At 44.8% G+C, this 18,833-nt stretch overlaps 1 protein-coding gene across 5 annotated transcripts; it reads right to left on the reverse strand.

The window, feature by feature from the left end:
- Positions 1-240: 240 nt before the first annotated feature.
- TMEM171 (transmembrane protein 171) lies at positions 241-11,056 on the reverse strand. Of its 5 annotated transcripts, XM_046905344.1 has the most exons (7): positions 10,963-11,056; positions 10,133-10,323; positions 9,960-10,045; positions 6,702-6,827; positions 5,512-6,228; positions 2,760-2,901; positions 241-560 (listed from the first exon to the last, which is right to left on the reverse strand). In XM_046905344.1, exons 5-7 carry the CDS (start codon positions 6,140-6,142, stop codon positions 338-340), a joined length of 996 nt encoding a protein of 331 aa, XP_046761300.1. In that variant the 5' UTR covers positions 6,143-6,228; positions 6,702-6,827; positions 9,960-10,045; positions 10,133-10,323; positions 10,963-11,056; the 3' UTR covers positions 241-337. The 5 variants fall into 5 exon arrangements, with proteins under 5 accessions (XP_046761300.1, XP_040511461.1, XP_046761302.1 ...); XM_040655527.2 differs by lacking the exon at positions 9,960-10,045; XM_046905346.1 differs by lacking the exons at positions 9,960-10,045; positions 10,133-10,323 and having other exon boundaries at positions 6,702-6,789.
- Between the last annotated feature and the right edge of the window lie 7,777 nt (positions 11,057-18,833).

The following is an 18,833-nucleotide window of genomic DNA, read 5'->3' on the forward strand; positions in this document are numbered from 1 at the left end:
TCTTTGAAACTCCGAGCTGGTTTAACTAAAATAAGCAAAAAAAAAAAGTCTCAACTTACTGCCTCCATTATATAAAGAACTAAATATAGAAACAGAAGCTGTAAAACAGAACAAGATGAACATTCAACATTTTTGTACTGAACTGAATCCCTTCTTACCATTAACTCAGGAGCTCAGCACTATCTCATATTTCCTAAAATCCAAACTCGTCATTTATGCTTGTTAATGAAAAAACAAAGGCAGCGTTACTGATTTTATTAGAAAATGTAAATAAATTTAAAGATCATAAATCTGAATGTACAATTTCATCCGAAAATGCAGTCTATCTGACAGGCCTCTATGAGCTGGTGTCAGAAGTCACTAAAGAAAAAGATGAAACAGAAGAAGAAAGGGAATATTCATTACTTTCCACTGATGCTTTTTCTTCATAGTCTGGAGGTGGTTCAGAGGAGAAAAACCGCACTGGGGAGATACCCAAAGGTGAACTGCACCCAGAGATTGTATATATAGTTTCATCGTCTCTAGCAGCAACTGTTCTTTCATCATCTGCAAACTGTTCTCTATAAAACAGAAAATTTTGTATTAATATAGTTCCCTCTTCTATAACAGGTGAAATTTACCCCAACTTACATGAATGTACATGAATGCATAAGTCATAGAAATCCCTGAAACAACTTACATAGGCATTAGAATTTCATACTATATGCTATATTATGACTCAAAAATTCCATTATTTCAGCAGGAAAGAGCAAACAAGCTCCCTTCCAATTCACATCACAGTCTGACTTAGGGGTATTAGCTGCTTCTGGTAGGGCAATCCTGCTAAAACCTCCGAACCTTTGCTCCTAATACATCTTCATTTTTGTAGTCTACCACAGTCCATTCTCCCCTTCTCCCCTTCTCTTGTGAAAAATGCTTAGTAGACTTAGAACTGCATAACTAAAACAAAAATTCTTAGCATCTGAGATCTTAAACTACAGCTAACTTCAAGTTTTTATAAGCTTTCCAGCAACACATTAGACATATGGAATTGCACTGCTGCTTGGAGACAGAGAACCAGAAGTAACTGGACACCAGTGGACTACTAAGCTCACAGTGAAAGCCAAAGTTAGCAGTGAGGTAATCACAAACTTCCTCTGACCATTACAACTGGATCTCAGTTGTACCAACACTGTCCTGATACCTTGCTCATCTCACCTTAGAGATGGCCCTCAGCATATTACACTTCAGCAGCTTCCAAGAAAAGCAAAGAACTCATTCTTTACGTTTTACTCCCAGAGCCGTCTCATCCTTGTGTGTACATTTCTACTCTGAACAAATCTGCACAAGGAGCAGGAACACAGCATAATCACCTCACCTCTCTGTAGCAGCACTGAAGTTTTGTGTGCATTTACAGTAGAGAAGCACAAACATGAATTCAAACAGTATGGTAACAGGAATAAGCACCAGTGCTATCACAAACCTCGTCCTGTGCCATTTAGGTCTTCGAGGTTGTGCTTGCTTGCTTTGAGGGGAAGATGGTAGAATTTTGATGTACTGACATGAAGCACACAGCTGGTATGGCTGCTTGTGGAATTTACCAGCTCACGTGAGCAGGAGAGTCTGGAGTATAGTGGAAAGCTATTACAGAAATGACCCATGACTACTACTGTGTGGACTCAGCTAGGCAGACTGGGGTTCTTGTTGCAGTGATGGTGCTTCATATGCTGCATAGTATTGTAGACTAAGGACATCCTGATGAACAAGTCCTAAAAAAATGCACAGTGGACCTTCCAAGGGGTAAAGCCTACTCAATTCTGAATCATCAAGAGCATGAAAATAAGTTGAGGGCTCTAGGTATGTTGGCATCTAGTTCCTGGCCTTATCTAGTTCTGGTATGTGGCCTCTTTCACCCTCAAGATAGGAACCCACTGCTTGGATCCCACAGGAAGATATCCCTGCAAATTCTTATGATGCAAGCAACTCTTCAATCATTCAGAAACTCTTGCTGCACAAGCTTGGTGGTGGCAGCAAGCTTGTCACCTATGCTCAGTTGAGCAAGTCACCTATGGTCAGTGTGCAGAAATGCGGCTGCATGGGACAGTCTCCTCATCTTGAGATGAAGTTGGGTTTGCAACCTTCCCTTTAGGCTCCCTGGAACCTTCTCTGCTCTTCCTCCACAGTTTCAATATATCTTGTCACATCACACTGTTGCTGAATGATCATGGAAAGCCATCACAGACCTTTCCAAAACCAGTGTCACAGGGCGTCTGGATAGGTATTGGGAAGTGCTCATTGCATTCCTCTACAGAAGCTTCCTAAAATCTGGCAGCATGGATATCATGTCACTGGGGCACTGCTGTGAGGAGTACCTTTCCTTGACAGCCTATGGAACAACTCCAATCAAGTAATATCTAAATAAGACCACAGATTTAAGGCTTAAAAAAAAAAAAAAACAACACACACACACACACACACACACAAAAAAAACAACCCATGGAATATCATCAGACATCCCTTCCAGTAATAAACTTGAAAAGTTTAACTTTCGTGGAAGATACTTTGGAATGTGATCCCTCTTTTATACTTGGATATATAGTATAGATAAAGCAGTAAAGCAAAGTATCTGAAGGAAGTTCAATGATGTAATAGAAAACTTTAAAGTGCCTAGCATAGAGTTAATAGGGATTATTTAAGAACATAGTCTTGGATACCTTGAAAAATCATCTCAGATTTAAAACAAACAAACAACAACAAAACAGACAATAAAACAGTCTTACCTGTCACTGAATACAGAATGGTATGGTGGAGGATTTCTGCTTGCAGGCAAACCACTTGACATAAGACAATGTGTCACAGCTGGAGACAAAGGGTCAGCAAAATAAGGTGGTGGTGGAGGTGGGAACATCAACACAGCATCACCTATGAAAAAGAAACACCAATTACTACCTCTGGAAACCTGAACTCCCCTGTCTATTCTACCTGTATCTCAGAACATTTCCTGTCTTTGGAATTATGGTATTGGTACTTGTCTACCTTTTAAGATAAAAAGCAACGATGCTACATAAGGATCTGTTACATTCTGCAATGCAGAAGTACACTGAAGTTTCATTCAAAACCAAGAGTACTTAAAAAAAAAAAAGCATAATCATAAATGGAATATTTCTTTTAGAAAATACCACTAAGTGGGAGGAAGTGATCCATCTAGCTAAGAGACAGATCTCCTATATGTTAGTTGTCCTCAGAAACAACAAGTACGAAGACAACAACTACTGTTGGCTCAATTTAAGAGCAGATGAGTACTTGGTTTCTCCTCATGCATCTAAAACAGGGCTTTTCTAAGTATAGCCTTGAAGTAGATACTGAAAGAATAAAAAACATCTGAGTCATGGATAGCCCTGATTACATGTTGTTGAACATCTTCATCAGTGACCTGGATGAACAGATAGAGTGAACTCTGAGCAAGGCTGCTGATAACACAAAGCTGGGAGGAGTGGCTGACACACCAGAAGGCTGTGCTGCCATACAGCAAGACACAGACACACTGGAGAGCTGAGCAGAAAGAAATCTAATGGGGTTCCACAAGGGCAAGTGTAAAATCCTATATCTGGGGAGGAATAATCACACACATCAGCCTCTAATCTGTACTGACCTGCTGGAGAGGAGCTCTGTGGAGAAGGCTCATGGACAAAAGGTTGGCCATGAGCCAGCAGTGTGCTCTGGTGGCCAAGAAGATGCCAAGAATAGCATCCTGGGGTGCATTAAAAGGAGCACAGCCAGCATGCTGAAGGTGGTGATCCTCCCCCTCTACTCTTCCCTGGTGAGGCTACATCTGGACCACTGTGCCCAGGTCTGGGCTCCTCAGTTCAAGACAGGTAACAACTGGAAAGAGTCCAGCTGCAATCTACACAGATGACTGGGGCCTGGAGAATCTACCTTATGGGGAAAGGTTGAGAGATCTGGGGCTGTTCAGCCTGGAGAAGGGAAGACAGAGAGAGGATCTTATAAATGCTTATAAATATCTAAAGGGGGGGGGGGGGGGAAGGTCAAGTGGATGAGTTCACCCTCTTTTTGGTAGTGACAGGACAAGGGACAATAGGTACAAACTGGAACACAAGAACACGAGGAAAAAATCCCTTATTTTGAGGATCACAGAGCACTGGAACAAGTTGTCCTAGAGATTGCGAAGTCTTCTTCTCTGGAGATATTCAAAACCCACCTGGACACTTTCACGTGCATCCTACTGTAGGGAACATGCTTTATTAGGGGGCTGAACTACGTGATCTCCAGAGGTCCCTTCCAACTGCTATGATTCAGTGATTTTGAATGCTTTGACAGTTTCTCTACCAAATTACTCAGGCACACTACTAACATGAGTACCACAAAGCTATAGATAAATAATTCAGCTTTAAGTGTACTGTGTTGCTTATCTGTCAATTCAGATTTGTATTTGAGGAGCTTCCGTTTTTGTTTTTTAAAAATAAAGTTTGTATCAGTCACTGAGCTTAAATAATTCATAAAAACATTCATTATTGCCTGGTACCTCTTTTTTTATTGTTTCCGTTTTTTGCAATTTGCACTGACAAGTCACAGAACATAACAGATGTTGAGTTAGGCGGGGGCACATTCTGGCACAGTGGTGACTGTCATTAAGTCCTCGTACTTTGAATTTTACGCTTCTTGATGGAATCATGAAAGAAAGGAAACCTCAAAATCTGCTTTACTGCCCTTAAAAACTAATCTGACTGATTCTCTATGCCCCTTTGATTTACCACACAAAACTGACACTAAACCCTCATCTTTTTTTGAGGATCATCAGGTTACAGGTCTGTACATCAGTTTGACAGACAGAAGGGTAAATGCTGTGCTTTCTGGACTTCAAGTCCTTACAGATGACAGTTGAGCAATGCTATAATTGACTCATTCATCCTCCCTCAGAACTAGAAAGTTATCAGCATAATCTATATATTGAATATATTAATGGTTTATTAACAGCAGGGTACTACTTAGGGCATCATTCCTTCTTAATAGTTCATTAAATACAGTATGCTCTACAATTAACAGAACTATGTTCTGATTACATCTGAAGATTGATAGAACAGGTGGCCATTATTCAAGGAAATACAATACAAAGCTTATGAATCAGATTATCTTGTTTAGGGGGTGGGTCAGAGTTTCAGGCTAGGGTGCTACAGCTCCAGGCTAACCTAAGTCTTAGATACAGTCACAGAAACCACGAGACGTGATTTGGAATGTTAGCAACACTTTCTGGGAAAGGGAGGGAGATTGGACTCATTTGTGCCACATTATGTAATTTCTTTCATGCAGACAATCAGGTGCTGCCAAAAGGAAGGTTACCTCCTCAAGAGGGAGGCAACTGAACTGATCACACAGAAAACATCTAAGACAAAGCAACCTGCCCACTGGCTTGTCTGGTGGCAGGTGACAGAATCAGTATGTTTAAACACATAACACTCAGAGGAAAATCCCTGGTAAATAGGAAGTTTAGAAGTTCACACATTATTTACTCACCCAGTGTAACCTGAAAAGATTCAGGGCTCTGAGGACGTTCTTCATTTTCCAGAGATTCTTCGTTGAGATTTAAGTTTTGCTTCTTTTTAACATGAGCTATCACGAAGAAACACAACCCAGTAAGCACAATCAAAGGCCCCAGGATTTGAAATGACAGGAATCCACAGCCCTGGAGGTCCCCATCAGAACTGCTAGTCTGATTGAGCTGTATATTGGGCCAGCCAGGGCTGCAGCCAGGGACCCAAATGCCCAGGATGCTAATTAGCATTCCACTTGTCAAAAACAGGAATCCAAAGATGAGAAACTGGGCAAACTGGCAGTTTCCTCGACAAAAAAAAAGGCTACATATTTGCTCATTTTGCAACTGTCTTTGGCTTATATAAAGCCTGGCCCTTGATCTTGCGATTAAAATGCAAAGCAATCCAGTTACACCCAGCACAGGCCCAGAAGCCTTCAGGACCCCACTACAGTCACTGAAGGTTTCAAAAGGGCATGACTGTAGGGTAAAAACTGAAAGCAAGAATCCACCACAGAGCAATATGGCCCCAAAAAGAAAAAGGAAAAAAGTAGCTTTCTTATGTTGTCCATTATTTGCTTCACCTACTGGTACTGGAACAGTCACTGAATACATTACAACTGAATCTCCTCAGACTGCTGTGTTTTGTTTTATTTTTTTTCTTTCCTGTTAGCATACAGCGGCAGAAATCCACGGTAGACCTGTGGATGTGAAAATACAGGAGTGAAAAGAAGAAAAGAAATAGCAGAATGAATTACATTGTGGTTTTTACTGCTATGTTTGCTACTCAGCCTATTGGTATTGCATGCTCTTGGTACACTCTCCCTTTTGCAGTAACTTTGTAATGGAACAAAGGGCCTGATTAAGCTCGTTGCCGTTGAATACAGATGACAGGTCAGTTACTGTTAGACTGAACACAACACAACTGCTGATGTACAACTCAGTGAACTGTATGTTTGGAAATACAGTTGTATAATTAGGGGGACATTAATATCAAAGTCTGAATATTTGGAACAAGGAGAGGCTACTTGAAGAAAGTTAGGCAAAATTTCTGTAGTAAACGGTAGGAAAAGAAAACCAGGGAAAGAAAGAACCTGAACGCAACTGAGTACAGATAACTACCAGGCTTTTTACCAAGTAAATCTCCTAACATATAAATCATGGCAACACATACCTTTTCAGAGCATACAGATCTTGTTCCTCCTTCCAGAGGCACGAGAGACTTCTCAGCTTCTCTCCTGTCAGCTTCCTGTCCTACATAACTACAAGAGCAAGTACGTGGAGGATTTTTGGTTCTATTCTGCAGGGAGGGGAAAAAAAAAAGAAAAAGAAAAAAAGGCATGCAAAACACTTAATTCAACTCTCCTGCTCCCAACCCTTTTCTCTTTGCTGCAAGAAAGCCTTAAAAAGAATAACAAAGGTGGCCCCAGAAAGTTTCAAGCCTATTGGCCCGTCAGAGCCTAGACTGAGAAGCAAAAGAGAACAGATACTAGTGCTGAGGCCAGTAGTAGTTTTGTGCATATGGACAACCGATCTGCTGATGTGGGCATATCAGGGCAGGGAAAGCCTTACTGAAAATCAGGACAGAGTGCTATTCGGTGAGCTCTAGAAAAAATTCACTGCTGCCATTACTAACAGGGAAGCCTGTACTGCTCTCACACAGGGATTAGAACGATACCTGCAATGACAGTGGCAATCTTCTGCCCAAGGAGCTACTGAAAGCAAGGGGAATTTCAGACTGGAAAACAGCAAATCCGTATGCACCATGGTAAAACTTATCTCTTACTGACATCAGGAGGCACTCAGGCCTGCCCACGCAGCAGTGTTTTAATGGCTTTCCTCCGCACACCAGCAGTTTCCGAGATCAGTCTTCTTTACTTATGACTTGGAAATATCATGAAGGACACAGGTACTGGAGGAGCTTGTCACAGATGAAAATGGGGAATGGGTTTAGCTACAGCTGTTTACCAACCTTCAGCCTCTCCTCTACCAACTTCCATTGCCCTGCACCGAGTTCATACAACTGCAAGCTACAAGTCAAGCTAGACCGACTCCTCCTCACATTTGCCTCAACAGCAGTCATTCCACAAGAAAGTATTCTGTGATTTCTGGAAGCAAACTGTTGAGCATGTGTCAGCCACAACAAGCTCTGTGTCACTTCCCAGTAACTGCAGTGCCCCACTGGGATGAAAACAAAACAGAACCATAAAACATGCCAGTCACTCACATACATAATTAACTAATTATCTGTCTTCACTACAGGGCAATACACCGAGTCGCTTTACTTAGAGACTCATAGGAGCAGAGTCCCATTTAAAGAATAGAGTGAACAGACAGATACAAGTGATGAAGATATTAGATCTTCTACTGCTGCACCTCAAGCAGCCCAGGAGGAGACAAAGAGGAGCATGCCAGGAAAAGGCACAGCAAGCTCAGGACGTGAAGGGCAAGAAACAAGCTGCTCCTGTACAACAGCAATAAGGCCACTGCAGGAAGCCACAAAACCTCCTGGCTGGTTACCTGAAATAGCAACGGTAAGGGACTTGCCCTAATGAAGCCCATTGCTCCAGTCATTAGACCTGTTAGTTACTTCTTCCCTGTTCTGAGGACAATCTCTCATTGCTAAGAATGGCTGGAACAACTGCAAGCTGAGGCTGACTTGGTAGAATAGTCATTGCTCTCCCTGCTCCAACACAGTGCCTGCTTCACTTTCACTAATCTTGTTCTGTGAGATGAAGTTAAAACACACATTAGAAGTGAAGCATGTGCATACTTTCTTAATTCTTTCAAGAGAAGGAACATTCAGAACAGTCTGTTGTGCTTCTGAAGATAAAAGACAGATTTTACTCTGCAAAATCCAAGGGAGGACTAATTTTCATTTGTGCTACCACCAAATCTTAACAGTAAACCCAACCTAACATTAAGCTGCATTTCTTGTGTTTCAAGAGGTATTTTAAGAAAGCAGCTTGTACTGATTGTGCACTTGAAATATTTCCACTAGATCAGGTATCTCCACACGTATACCTGATGTAAGGGTGTCTTCTCTTTCTATTTACCCCAAGCTTGAGAGCAGACATGGAAACAACAGGTCAGAAGAGGAAGAAACGCTGTTGTTTTTGTGTGTAACATTTTGTATCACAGCTTTCACATTATGGGCCCCTCCACAAATTTAAAAGTAGTTTTTTCTTGCAATCCCAGGAATTCTTGCTTTCTGTTGGAACCACTGTATTTTCCAAGACTTCCACTGCAAATACCAGAGCTATAAATTTACTTTTTTTGACCCATGTGAAATTTGATATCCTCATGCAGTTACATGAACTCAGAAACTGAGGATTAAAAGAAAAAGGTGTTGGAAGAATTAAAACACTGCTGTCTCTCTGTTCTGTGTTTCATACCACAGGTGTCATTCCTGCTATTCCTTACAGAAGCATGTTTTTTTTTCCATGCAGAAGGATCAGAACCATGTAACTACTTCAAAAACTGTTTGTCCACAACTGTAACACGGTCTCTTCCAGTTTTCCTTTTAAATCTTTTCCCCCATATTTCCCATTTTTGACCTCCTACTGGGAAATTACCACTGCCATTCTCTGATGATGATGATTTTTTTTAATTCAGGTTACAAATTAAACCATGAATTCTAATAGGACAAGCTGTCTGGAAGGAAGTCTTCTCAACTTTATTCAATATAATTCTCACACAAAAACTCTTAACAGGCTCTGTATTCCACCCCCATCCCCCTTCCATCTAACTTCCTTCTCCATTCACATCTGTGTCTGCACCCACCATATTTTCTGTTCTTTATCATATCACAGCTTTTCCCCCAGCTTGCAGTCTTAGCTTCAAGGGCAGCAGAGGCATTCTTCTGTGAGCACAGCTGGTCAGCCTAAGGTAAGCTGGAGTTTACCACCTTATTCCCATGCATCTCCCTTCCTCTGATGGGAGTTTTAATTGCTCCCTCTGATGTTTTAATTACTTGTGTGTAAAGCTAGGTGTAAATGCCGACTAGCCTGATTGGATATATGTCCAGTTTCCTACCTTCAAGCAGCATTAAGGCTACAAGCACTAACAAGTTCTGAGATGCCAATTTGCTCTCATACATATGCAGTCTCTAATTAGTGCCTGACACCGTTCTGACCTCATACAGCACACAACTCTGACATCCCAGGAGAAGGGTTGTCAAAGTTTACAAGCTGTGCACAAAGACATCTTAGCAGTCAGCAGATGCCACAGAAAGAAACTCTGTACGAGTTGACAAAACAACAGTTATCAGCTCACTGAGTAAGGGTAACACTGTGCTGTTATCTATGAACGTTGCAGGTGGGACAGAATAAGCATATGGGGAAGTGCTGGGAAAGAGCTACAGAGGGACACTTCAGAAAGCAGGATAACCCTGCCAGTCTTCAGACACATGTGCACAAGGAATCCTTCTCACCACAGACTGGCAGAGCATCAGGGATTCTGTCTGATGCCAGCCACAGCTACATTTCCTGAAGAAGCTGCCAACGTCATCCCAGCAGGCTACAAGAGAAAAACAGCTAAAATACAAACTGGTCTACAGGCAGTCCCCACTCCCTTCTTCAGCTGGGAAGGTGCCCTGACACTGACACAAGGAAGGGTGCGTGGCCACAGACAGGAGCCTGCAAGGCAGAGTTCACAGCTGACGGGCTGGATGCCATACGGAAAACGAGAACAGGACTCAATTTAATGAGAGCTCTGCAGGGTCCCTGGCGGTGGGATGCTGTTTACACGACACTTGTAGCACACAGGGGAAAAGTAGCTCTTGTTTTCTGGAACACCTGTAGGGAGAACCGGGAGATGCGAGAGGGAGATGAGGCCCACGCACACGATTAAAGCCACAGCCAGACTGTATTTTGGCAGGTAGCAAGGCAGAGCACTCCACAGCAACTTCTAGAAGGAGGTGATGGGTATCAAGGGACAAAAAGCAGAAGCAGAGAGACCTACAGTCCTTCAAGATGACACATTTGTGACCATCAGGAAAACGCACAACCCCAAAAGCAGCCCAGAGCTTTCTCGCACGAGTTTCCTGAGGTTGCCTTTAGGCAATAAGCCACAGACAAGCAAACAAGCTTTGCACTGTTTGGGAAAAGCACCATGCCGGGGGAACCCCCGAGCATGCTGACATCTGGGTGCCGAGGGTCCGAGAGGGAAAGGACGGCACCTCAGGGTCGGGGCTGCAGGTAGCCCCGCCGGCTCCCCCCGAGCACCCCTGGCCGCCACCGCCCCTCGCCGCGGCCCCTCAGCGCGGGGACCACCGCCCGCCATCTTCGCTCCCTCCCTCCATCTCCCCCCCGCCGCTCGCTGCCCGGAGCGCTGCCCGCACCCCGCCATGGCGGCACGCGGCGGCCGCACGCACCGCACAACCCCAGAGCGCCAGCGGAGCAGGTGCGGGCAAGGGCCAGCGAGCTAGCTCCTACCTGCCTGCCTTCCTGCCGCCCGCCCTTGCCCGGCCGACCCACGAACAGCTTCGCTGCTCAGCCAGCTCTTCTTCTCTTCTCCCCTGGCCCGGCTACGCGCACCCGAGCGGCGGCGCCGCAGAGGCAGTGGCCGCGCACCGCCCCGTCCCCGCCTGCCCCGCTCAGGACGCCCCGCCCGGTGGCCGCCCTCCCCCTCCGGTCGCCTCGGTTTTCCCCGCCGCGGCGCTCGGCCGTCAGAACCGCCGGTTCGTGGCCCGTCCCATGGGCGGCCGAGGCGCGGGCGGTGCGGGGGGAGGCGTGGTGAGTTTGGCGGCGCGTCTCTCAGGTGAGCAGCGCTGTGTTGTTTTAATCACTCGCCGGCCGCGCTGTACGGGTTCTCGTGGGCCGAGGATTTCCTCGACCTGGCTGGCTGGGATTTGTGCTCAGTCCCCTCTTGCGGCCCCGAGAAGTCAGCTCCTTCGTGCTTGGTGCTTTTGGAGGTGGTGCTCCTTCTGCCTGCCCTGCCGTTTGAGCAGGGTTCTGTGCCCGGGCTTGTAGAGCTCACGTCTCTTGATTCCCATAGTCTGTAAGTCTGACTGGTACCAGTTCTGCGCTGGTGCTGTGGTGGTTGGATTTGGTGACGTTAAAGGCTTTTTCCAACCTAAATGATGCTACGGTCCTGTAACTGGAAAATCATAGAATGGGTCACAGAATAACTCGGGCTGGAAGGGACCTCAGGGCGCACCCAGTTCCAAAGCCCTGAGTAGACAGGGCTGCCCCCACCAGCTCAGGCTGCCCAGGGCCCATCCAGCCTGGCCTTGAGCACCTCCGGGGGTGCGGCACCACCACAGCTTCTCTGAGCAGAAAAAAAAATAAATAAATAAACAAACAAATAAATAATAATAATAAAAAAACCACTTCAGCACATTTGGAAGTTTGTAAGGCACTGAAGACAGGCCTAGCTGAGGCAATGCGGATTTCCACTAGTGGTTCAGCACCTGGCAGTGCGAGGAGATGATCTCTGTCCGGCTTCCCAGGTGCATGCAGCTTTGGAGGAGGATGATGGCTTCAGCCACAGGTAAGAGAGTACAGCACTGAACCCAGTGCAGGGTCAGAGAACAGCAGTGGACAGGTGAAGAAAGGTGGGCAGGCAAAGGCACAGACAGGTGGGAGCAACTCTGCAAGTGGACAAGGGGTGAAGGAAGATGTGCCACTTGTAAGCACGTGCCACTGGCTGGACCTGAACAGCCATGAAATGGAAGCTGCTCCACTGGTTGGGGCCGGCCGGGTGGCTGGTGAGCTGTGAGGGAGGTGTGTCTGTGTGTGAGTCAGGAGAGGAGCCGGGATGGGGTGAAAGGTGGAATGGTACATGCAGAGCAGGTGGCAGGAGGGAAGGGAGCGAGGTAAAGGCTTTCTTGATAGGGAGACAGTTTGCTAGACAAGGAGACTGGGGAAGGTGAGGTAGGTGTGGTTTTGGAGAGCCTCTGGGTTTGGGTTAAAACTGTGGGGAAGCAGAGTTAAATAAAAAAAGACTGGGGACTTACTAAGTGTAAGAATATGTGTGGGGTGTAAGAAGGAACCTGTCATGGGGCAGAAGGCTTCAAGTTTCTAGAGCTCCAGGATTCAGGATGTTACCCTACGTCCCAGCTCAGCTGCCACCAGCTCGGGCATCAGATGTGAAACGCTCAGAGGTGGCTGTGGAACGTGCCGCAGTAAGAAGAGATGGGGAGGAAATGATTTCTGCCTTCTGTGAAGAAAAAAAGCAGGGAGAAAATGCCTGAGGAGAGCAAAGAGGATGAAGGCCCTTTGTTGTGAACACAAGAAGAGCTGCAAGAGAAAAGGGGCGTCGCAGTGTAAAATCAGACTATTTTATGATGTGTGGCAACAGTGACATGTGGAGATTTAATTTTATATGCCAGTTTTCTATTATCTGATTCTAGTCCTATTGTTCTTCCAATATAGAGCTTTAATAATAAAGCATTTCCCTGGTGTTCATTTCTGTCCTGTCCTGTCAGGCTGAACTTTCTTCTGTTGCTTGGTGTAATTAAATGAGAGGATCACTGCTGTGTTATAAGACCTCTCTCTTTTCCTATTGTGTAAATACTTAAAGCCTAACATATGTTGGAAATTCTCCCTTTTAAAAATGATTGTTTTTTAATTTGAAAGGAATTAATTCGAAAGGAAAAAAAAAGGATGTCTGTCTTCTTGACAGAATATAGGAAGCTTATTTGTTAGCATGTACATGCAGACAATGTTTCTCTCCGAAGCCTTTAATTAGCTTTTCCCCTTCATCTGCCGCTTGGGCTTGTTGTAGTACAGCTCTTCAGGGCTTGACACCAGTGATCACAGAACCACAGAATGGCTCAGGTTGGAAGGGACCTCGAGGATCATCAAATGATGACAGAAGTGATTTCAAGAATACTGTTCTTCAGGCCATGAGCTCCTCGTTCAGCCTTATTTCAGTTCCCAGTGGGCTGAGTGGATGTTGATTTCTGTAGTACCACTATAGCCACAAAACTGCAAACTTGAGCCAGGCCTTGTGATTTCAGATGAGAATTATTTTAGCTTTTAACATAGTAACTGTTTAACTGTGAGCTGTGCATAGTTATGCATAATTTATTTCCAGATCCTGAGCAGTAATATTTGGCAAAAATGAAGCTAAATTGTTTTTCCCCATACCAGAAAGCACACGGAGAGCTGGTGGTGCAAAGCCTGTACACTCCTGTAGGACACTGATTTTAGACACTGATGTGCTAAATATGATCTGCACAACTTGTCTAGATGAAAACACAGTGAGAAGCCAGGCTGTGCTACTGTAGCCTGATGAGAAACATCCTGCTCCTGTAGTTTGCAGCACACTTGGAAGCTTTGCTGTTCTGTTCTCCTGAAACCAGATGTGATCCTTGGATGGACACCGGTGCTACTTGCTGTTGTGTCTTAACCTGGTGGGCAGCTGAGCCCTGCACAGACATTTGCTTACTCCTCCTAAGTGGAGTGCGGGAGAGAATTGGCAAAACGTAAAACCTGTGATCAGAGACATGGCTCTGTGCAGCTCTGCTCTGCAACAGACAAAACATCTCTGTGTTATCAGCATTATTCTCATCCTAAATCAGTAACACTGCACTATACCAGCTGCTAGGTGGATAGTTCTCTTTCTCCGGTCAAAACCAGGAAACTTGCTCTGTTTCAGTGAGACCTTGGTGTGCTTTAAAGCAAGAGATGTTGAAAAACACGTGGAGGTAATGTGCAGTGAATTGTACCTCATAGACTGTAGCTTGCTTATTGTGACAGTGCAGAACAAATTAGATGATGGCACAAAGATCCAGTTCTCCAGCCCACACTGAACTCTGTAGTGCCTACTCACAGCAAGCAGGCGGTGTGTGTGGTTACTGCAAAGCTCAGCTGAATGGCAAAGAACTGCATGTTTTCATTTATTTGAGCTCTGCTAGACTCAGAAGAGCTATACTTAGAAATACAAGGATAAAAAAGTGTTTGTTTTGTTAGAACTGCCAATTCACAGGCACAGGAATGACAAAAAATGTCGGTGCCCACAGTCAGTCAGCTTTGATCCAAGCACAACCAAATCCAAAAGCATTCCTTCGCAGCTGGTTGGCAGAGAGTTGCAAAGGAACCGCAGAACAGAGTACTGTGCTGGTGGCACAGGGAGGGCGGTTGAGCCTGATACTGACACTGACACCACCAGAACAGCATCCTGGGTCTGTGGCATTGTCTCATTGCCCTGTGAGGATTCCTCCTGCAGGAGAACAGGAAAGGCCCCAACAACACAGCCAGCAAGGCTGCTTTTTTCAGCTGGGATTACTCACAGCTAGGCTGGCTCTGTGGTGGCTTGGTTAAAACTCTCTAAAATTAAGAGGAGGTACATAACAACCCAACAAAAATAACTTTGCTTTGGCCAGTAGATGGTCTGATATCTCACATCTGCATCTTTATCTGTTGGGTTCTCTTATCACACATGCACTCAGTGTGAGGAGTGGGGCATGACGTTCCTCCAGCTGGTGCTGCTGAGAGCCCAATGCACCGAACAGTCATGGCATGGGGTGAGGGATGAGGGTGGTCCTGCATGCACCCATGTCTGCTGCCCCTGCAGCCAGAGCTCAGGGTGAGGGTGGTGGAAAGCAAAGGGTGATGTGGTGATGGGGTGGTCGTCTTTCATGAGAAGAGAGAGATCTCTTCATGCCTCCCTCTGCTTCCTTTGGTGCACACACAGACACAGGATGCCATTCTAAGTGGCACATTTCTGAAGCAGTGCTGCAGGGCTTGAGATGCTCTCCTTAGTGTGTCATCATCAAAGCCATTTCCAAAAGGAAAACCAGGTCAGTAGCTGGATACATACTTAACCAGGAGATAATGCAAGTTGATATGTGATTGCTGTGTTCAGTAAACTTGTCCATGAATGAGCTGTCCTGGTCCAGGCAAAAGGAGTGTTAAAGCGTGACCAGAGGAGGGCAACAAAGCTGGTGAGGGGTCTGGAGCACAGAACTCTTATGAAGAGTGGCTGAAGGAGCTGGGATTGTTCAGTCTAGAGAAGAGGAGGCTCAGGGGAGACCTTAGTGCTCTCTTTAACTACCTGAAGGGAGGTCGTAGCGAGCTGGGGGACGGCCTCTTCTCTCGTGTGACTAGTGATAGGACTAGAGGGAATGGCTTCAAACTGCGCCAGGGGAGGTTCAGGCTGGACGTTAGGAAATACTACTTCTCTGAAAGGGTGGCCAGGCACTGGAATGGGCTGCCCAGAGAGGTGGTGGGGTCACCGAGCCTGGTGGTGTTCAAAGAGCATTTGGATGTTGTGTTGAGGGACATGGTTTAGCGAGAACCATTGGTGAAGGGCGAATGGTTGGACTGGATGATCCTGTGGGTCTTTTCCAACCTTAGCAATTCTGTGATTCTATGATTCTATGACTCGAGGGGCTCATTTCTTGGCAGCTAGCTCAGACTGCTCAGAGTTGTGTGCTTTGGTCTGGCAGATTTCCTGCATCCATTGTTGTTGGGAGTTGTCCTACATTCTTATGAATTCTCCGGAGCTGCAGGTGCAGGTTGTAGTATTCACTCTTAGAATTACAGCAGAATTTGAACACGAGAGAAATCCTGAACTTGTCAGACTGAGGGCAGATCCCAGTTGGAATGCAGTGGCAGATGGGAAGTGTCTGCAAATACATGATAAGATCTGCTGTTTTCAGGTCTGTACTGACAAAAGCTGGCTTGAATTGCGTGGTCAGAATACGGTGTTTTACATTTGTCTTAGCGAAAGGTTCAGCGTTGACAGAGGAGATACAGTGACATCGTGTATCATCAGCATCTTGTATCAGAGATAAGGATACTCTTTTGGTATTAATACATTGAATGGGAAATAGCATCTCTTTTTCCTAGATTTTCTTTTCTAGATTTTATTTCAGCGACTAACAAATTCTTTCATTTTCTAAGTAACTATTGTGTTCTGAGCATCCTAAGTGAGTATTTAGCTTTGCTTTTACAATTTCATTCACACAGGGGAAAAAAACTCTTTAAATTTGCTTTAACTTCTCTCGAAGGCTGGAAGGTGTCTTCCTGAGAGGTGTCCAGCAGCTGTTGTGTCTGGATGGGCACTCAGGCTGTGGGTGCTGTGATCTGAGGGAGATGCTGCCTCCTTCAAACTTCAAACAAAATTTACTTCAGTTGTTTTCCAGACTGCTCCTTCCTTAATCTTATCCTGACTGTTCCAGAGAAGTGATTGTAAGCAGGACACGGACAATATATTGCTGTAGATTTGCTGCACCTTGTGATGGCAGAGGTCTTCCTACCTATTTAGAGGAGAACTTTTGCAGGAAATCCAGATCTCAATGGGTTTTGTTGTGCAAGATTAGCTGGGTTGTTTTGGATAAATAAAATTGGTTCCATAAGGTTTAGTATGCCTTCTGAGACAACCAGGCTGTGAACCTCAACACAGTGAGCACACTACCATGTAATGCACATCCCTGGTAGGCTTAATGGTGTTTTAAACAGGTGTATATGAAAGCAAAGGCTCCATCAGAAGAGGAGTAGTCAGCAGGGACAAGGAGGTGATTGTCCCTCTCTACTCTGCCCTTGTGAGGCCCCATCTGGAGTACTGCATCCAGGCCTAGGGCCTCCAGTACAAGGAAGACAGGGAGCTGTTGGAGAGGGTCCAGAGGAGGGCCACTAAGATGATCAGAGGGCTGGAGCATCTCTCCTACGAAGACAGGCTGAGGGAGCTGGGCTTGTTCAGCCTGGAGAAAAGAAGGCTGAGGGATGACCTCATTGCAGCCTTTCAGTACCTAAAGGGAGCCTATAAAGAGGAGGGGAGTCAACTCTTTACAGGGGTAGATAATGGCAGGACAAGGGGAAATGGTTTTAAGCTGAAGGAAGGAAGATTTAGCTTGAATACCAGGGGGAAGTTCTATGAGAGTGGAGAGGTGCTGGAACAGGCTGCCAAGAGAGGTTGTGGATGCCCCGTCCCTGGAGGTGTTCAAGGCCAGGTTGGATGGGGCCCTGGGCAGCCTGGTCTAGTATTACATACGGAGGTTGGTGGCCCTGCATGCAGCAGTGGGGTTGGAGCTTCATGATCCTTGAAGTCCCTTCCAACCCAAGCCATTCTATGATTCTCTAATTCTATGAAAAGGAACAATTCTGTTAGTAAAATGCTGTTGACTCTCATGTAATACAACTTTGACATACCGTGTCCACCTCTTCATCATTTTTTCTTGATTGATTTGATCTATCTGAAGGAGATGGATGTGTGCAGAGCATCTGACCATTCTTTCCCTCTAAGGTTTTTCTGTTGTGTAGATGATTCACCCAAACTACTATGATGATGTCAGCTTACAAGCTGTCTTTTTGGCACATTTAAAGTGTACACAGCTTCAGTTTTAAAACAAGAGTGAACTGTACTCTGATGGATCTCTAAGTATTCAAAAACAAAGAAAAAAAATAGGTATTTTTCTAAGAAGTTGTAGACCAGGGAGAATTGCTAATCAGAGTTGCAGCTATGACAGTTCTCATGAAGTTCTGTTTGAAATTACAGTTTATATATACCACTGCAGTTTTCTTATGCAACCAGTGAAGTGCAGGCTGGGACAATTCCATATCATTTCCTCCTTAAATTAGAATGTATGTCTTAAAAATTAGTAGAGCCTTTGTTTAAAAATCAAATAGCTAGAGTAGATATTGTCTTAACTGTGTTTTAGTTTTCTCACTAAGTTCTATATTACAGTTATTTGGATCAGTGAGAGGCTGGAGAGCAGCCCTGCTGAAAGGGATCTGGGGGTTGTGGTTGACAGCAAATAGAACAGGAGCCAGCAGTGTGCCCAAGTAGTACAAAGGGCCAACTGCATGCAGGGCAGTGGGCACAGCCCCGAGCTGCTGGATTTCATGCAGCATTTGGACACTTGGACTGGATATTCTTGGAGGTATTTTCCAACCCTGGTGATTCTATGATCCGGACAACACTCTCAGACACAGTGTTGGATTTTGGGTGGTGCTGTGTGGAGTTGGATTCGATGACCCTTGTGGGTCCCTCCCAGCTGGGGATATTCTGTGATTTTTTTTTTTTTGTACTGTTGTAGTGTTTGCTTTCTTCCAATCTTCTTATGCTTTCTTAAATGTTCAAGAAATGAAAATTAATGGTCCATAATATGACTTATCCATCTTTCTAAATTCTTGAATGTTATCTGATCTGCAGGTTTAAAAATATTTAGTAGAAGAATTGTTCACATTCTTTTAGATATTGTTGGATTGCAAAGCATTTTCACCGTGTAATCTAGGTGTCATTTAAACAACTGTGACAAAATAATTATTAAGCACCTTTATTTTTCATATATTGTGTTCTTACTAATTCTGGCATTTTCATTTAGTAAGGGTCCAGTAACACAGCGGAAAAGATT

Source organism: Gallus gallus, chromosome Z (genome assembly GCF_016699485.2).
Source record: "Gallus gallus isolate bGalGal1 chromosome Z, bGalGal1.mat.broiler.GRCg7b, whole genome shotgun sequence".
In the NCBI taxonomy this organism is placed as follows: Eukaryota; Metazoa; Chordata; class Aves; order Galliformes; family Phasianidae; genus Gallus; species Gallus gallus.

Excerpts from the sequence above, each read along its gene's own strand:
- TMEM171 (XM_046905346.1), bottom strand. The coding sequence starts at position 6,142 with ATGTATTCAGTGACTGTTCCAGTACCAGTAGGTGAAGCAAATAATGGA. Across the intron at positions 2,902-5,511 it reads ATCTTTTCAGGTTACACTGG|GTGATGCTGTGTTGATGTTC; the intron begins GTGAGTAAATAA and ends TCTTTTTCATAG. Across the intron at positions 561-2,759 it reads CATTCTGTATTCAGTGACAG|AGAACAGTTTGCAGATGATG; the intron begins GTAAGACTGTTT and ends TCTGTTTTATAG.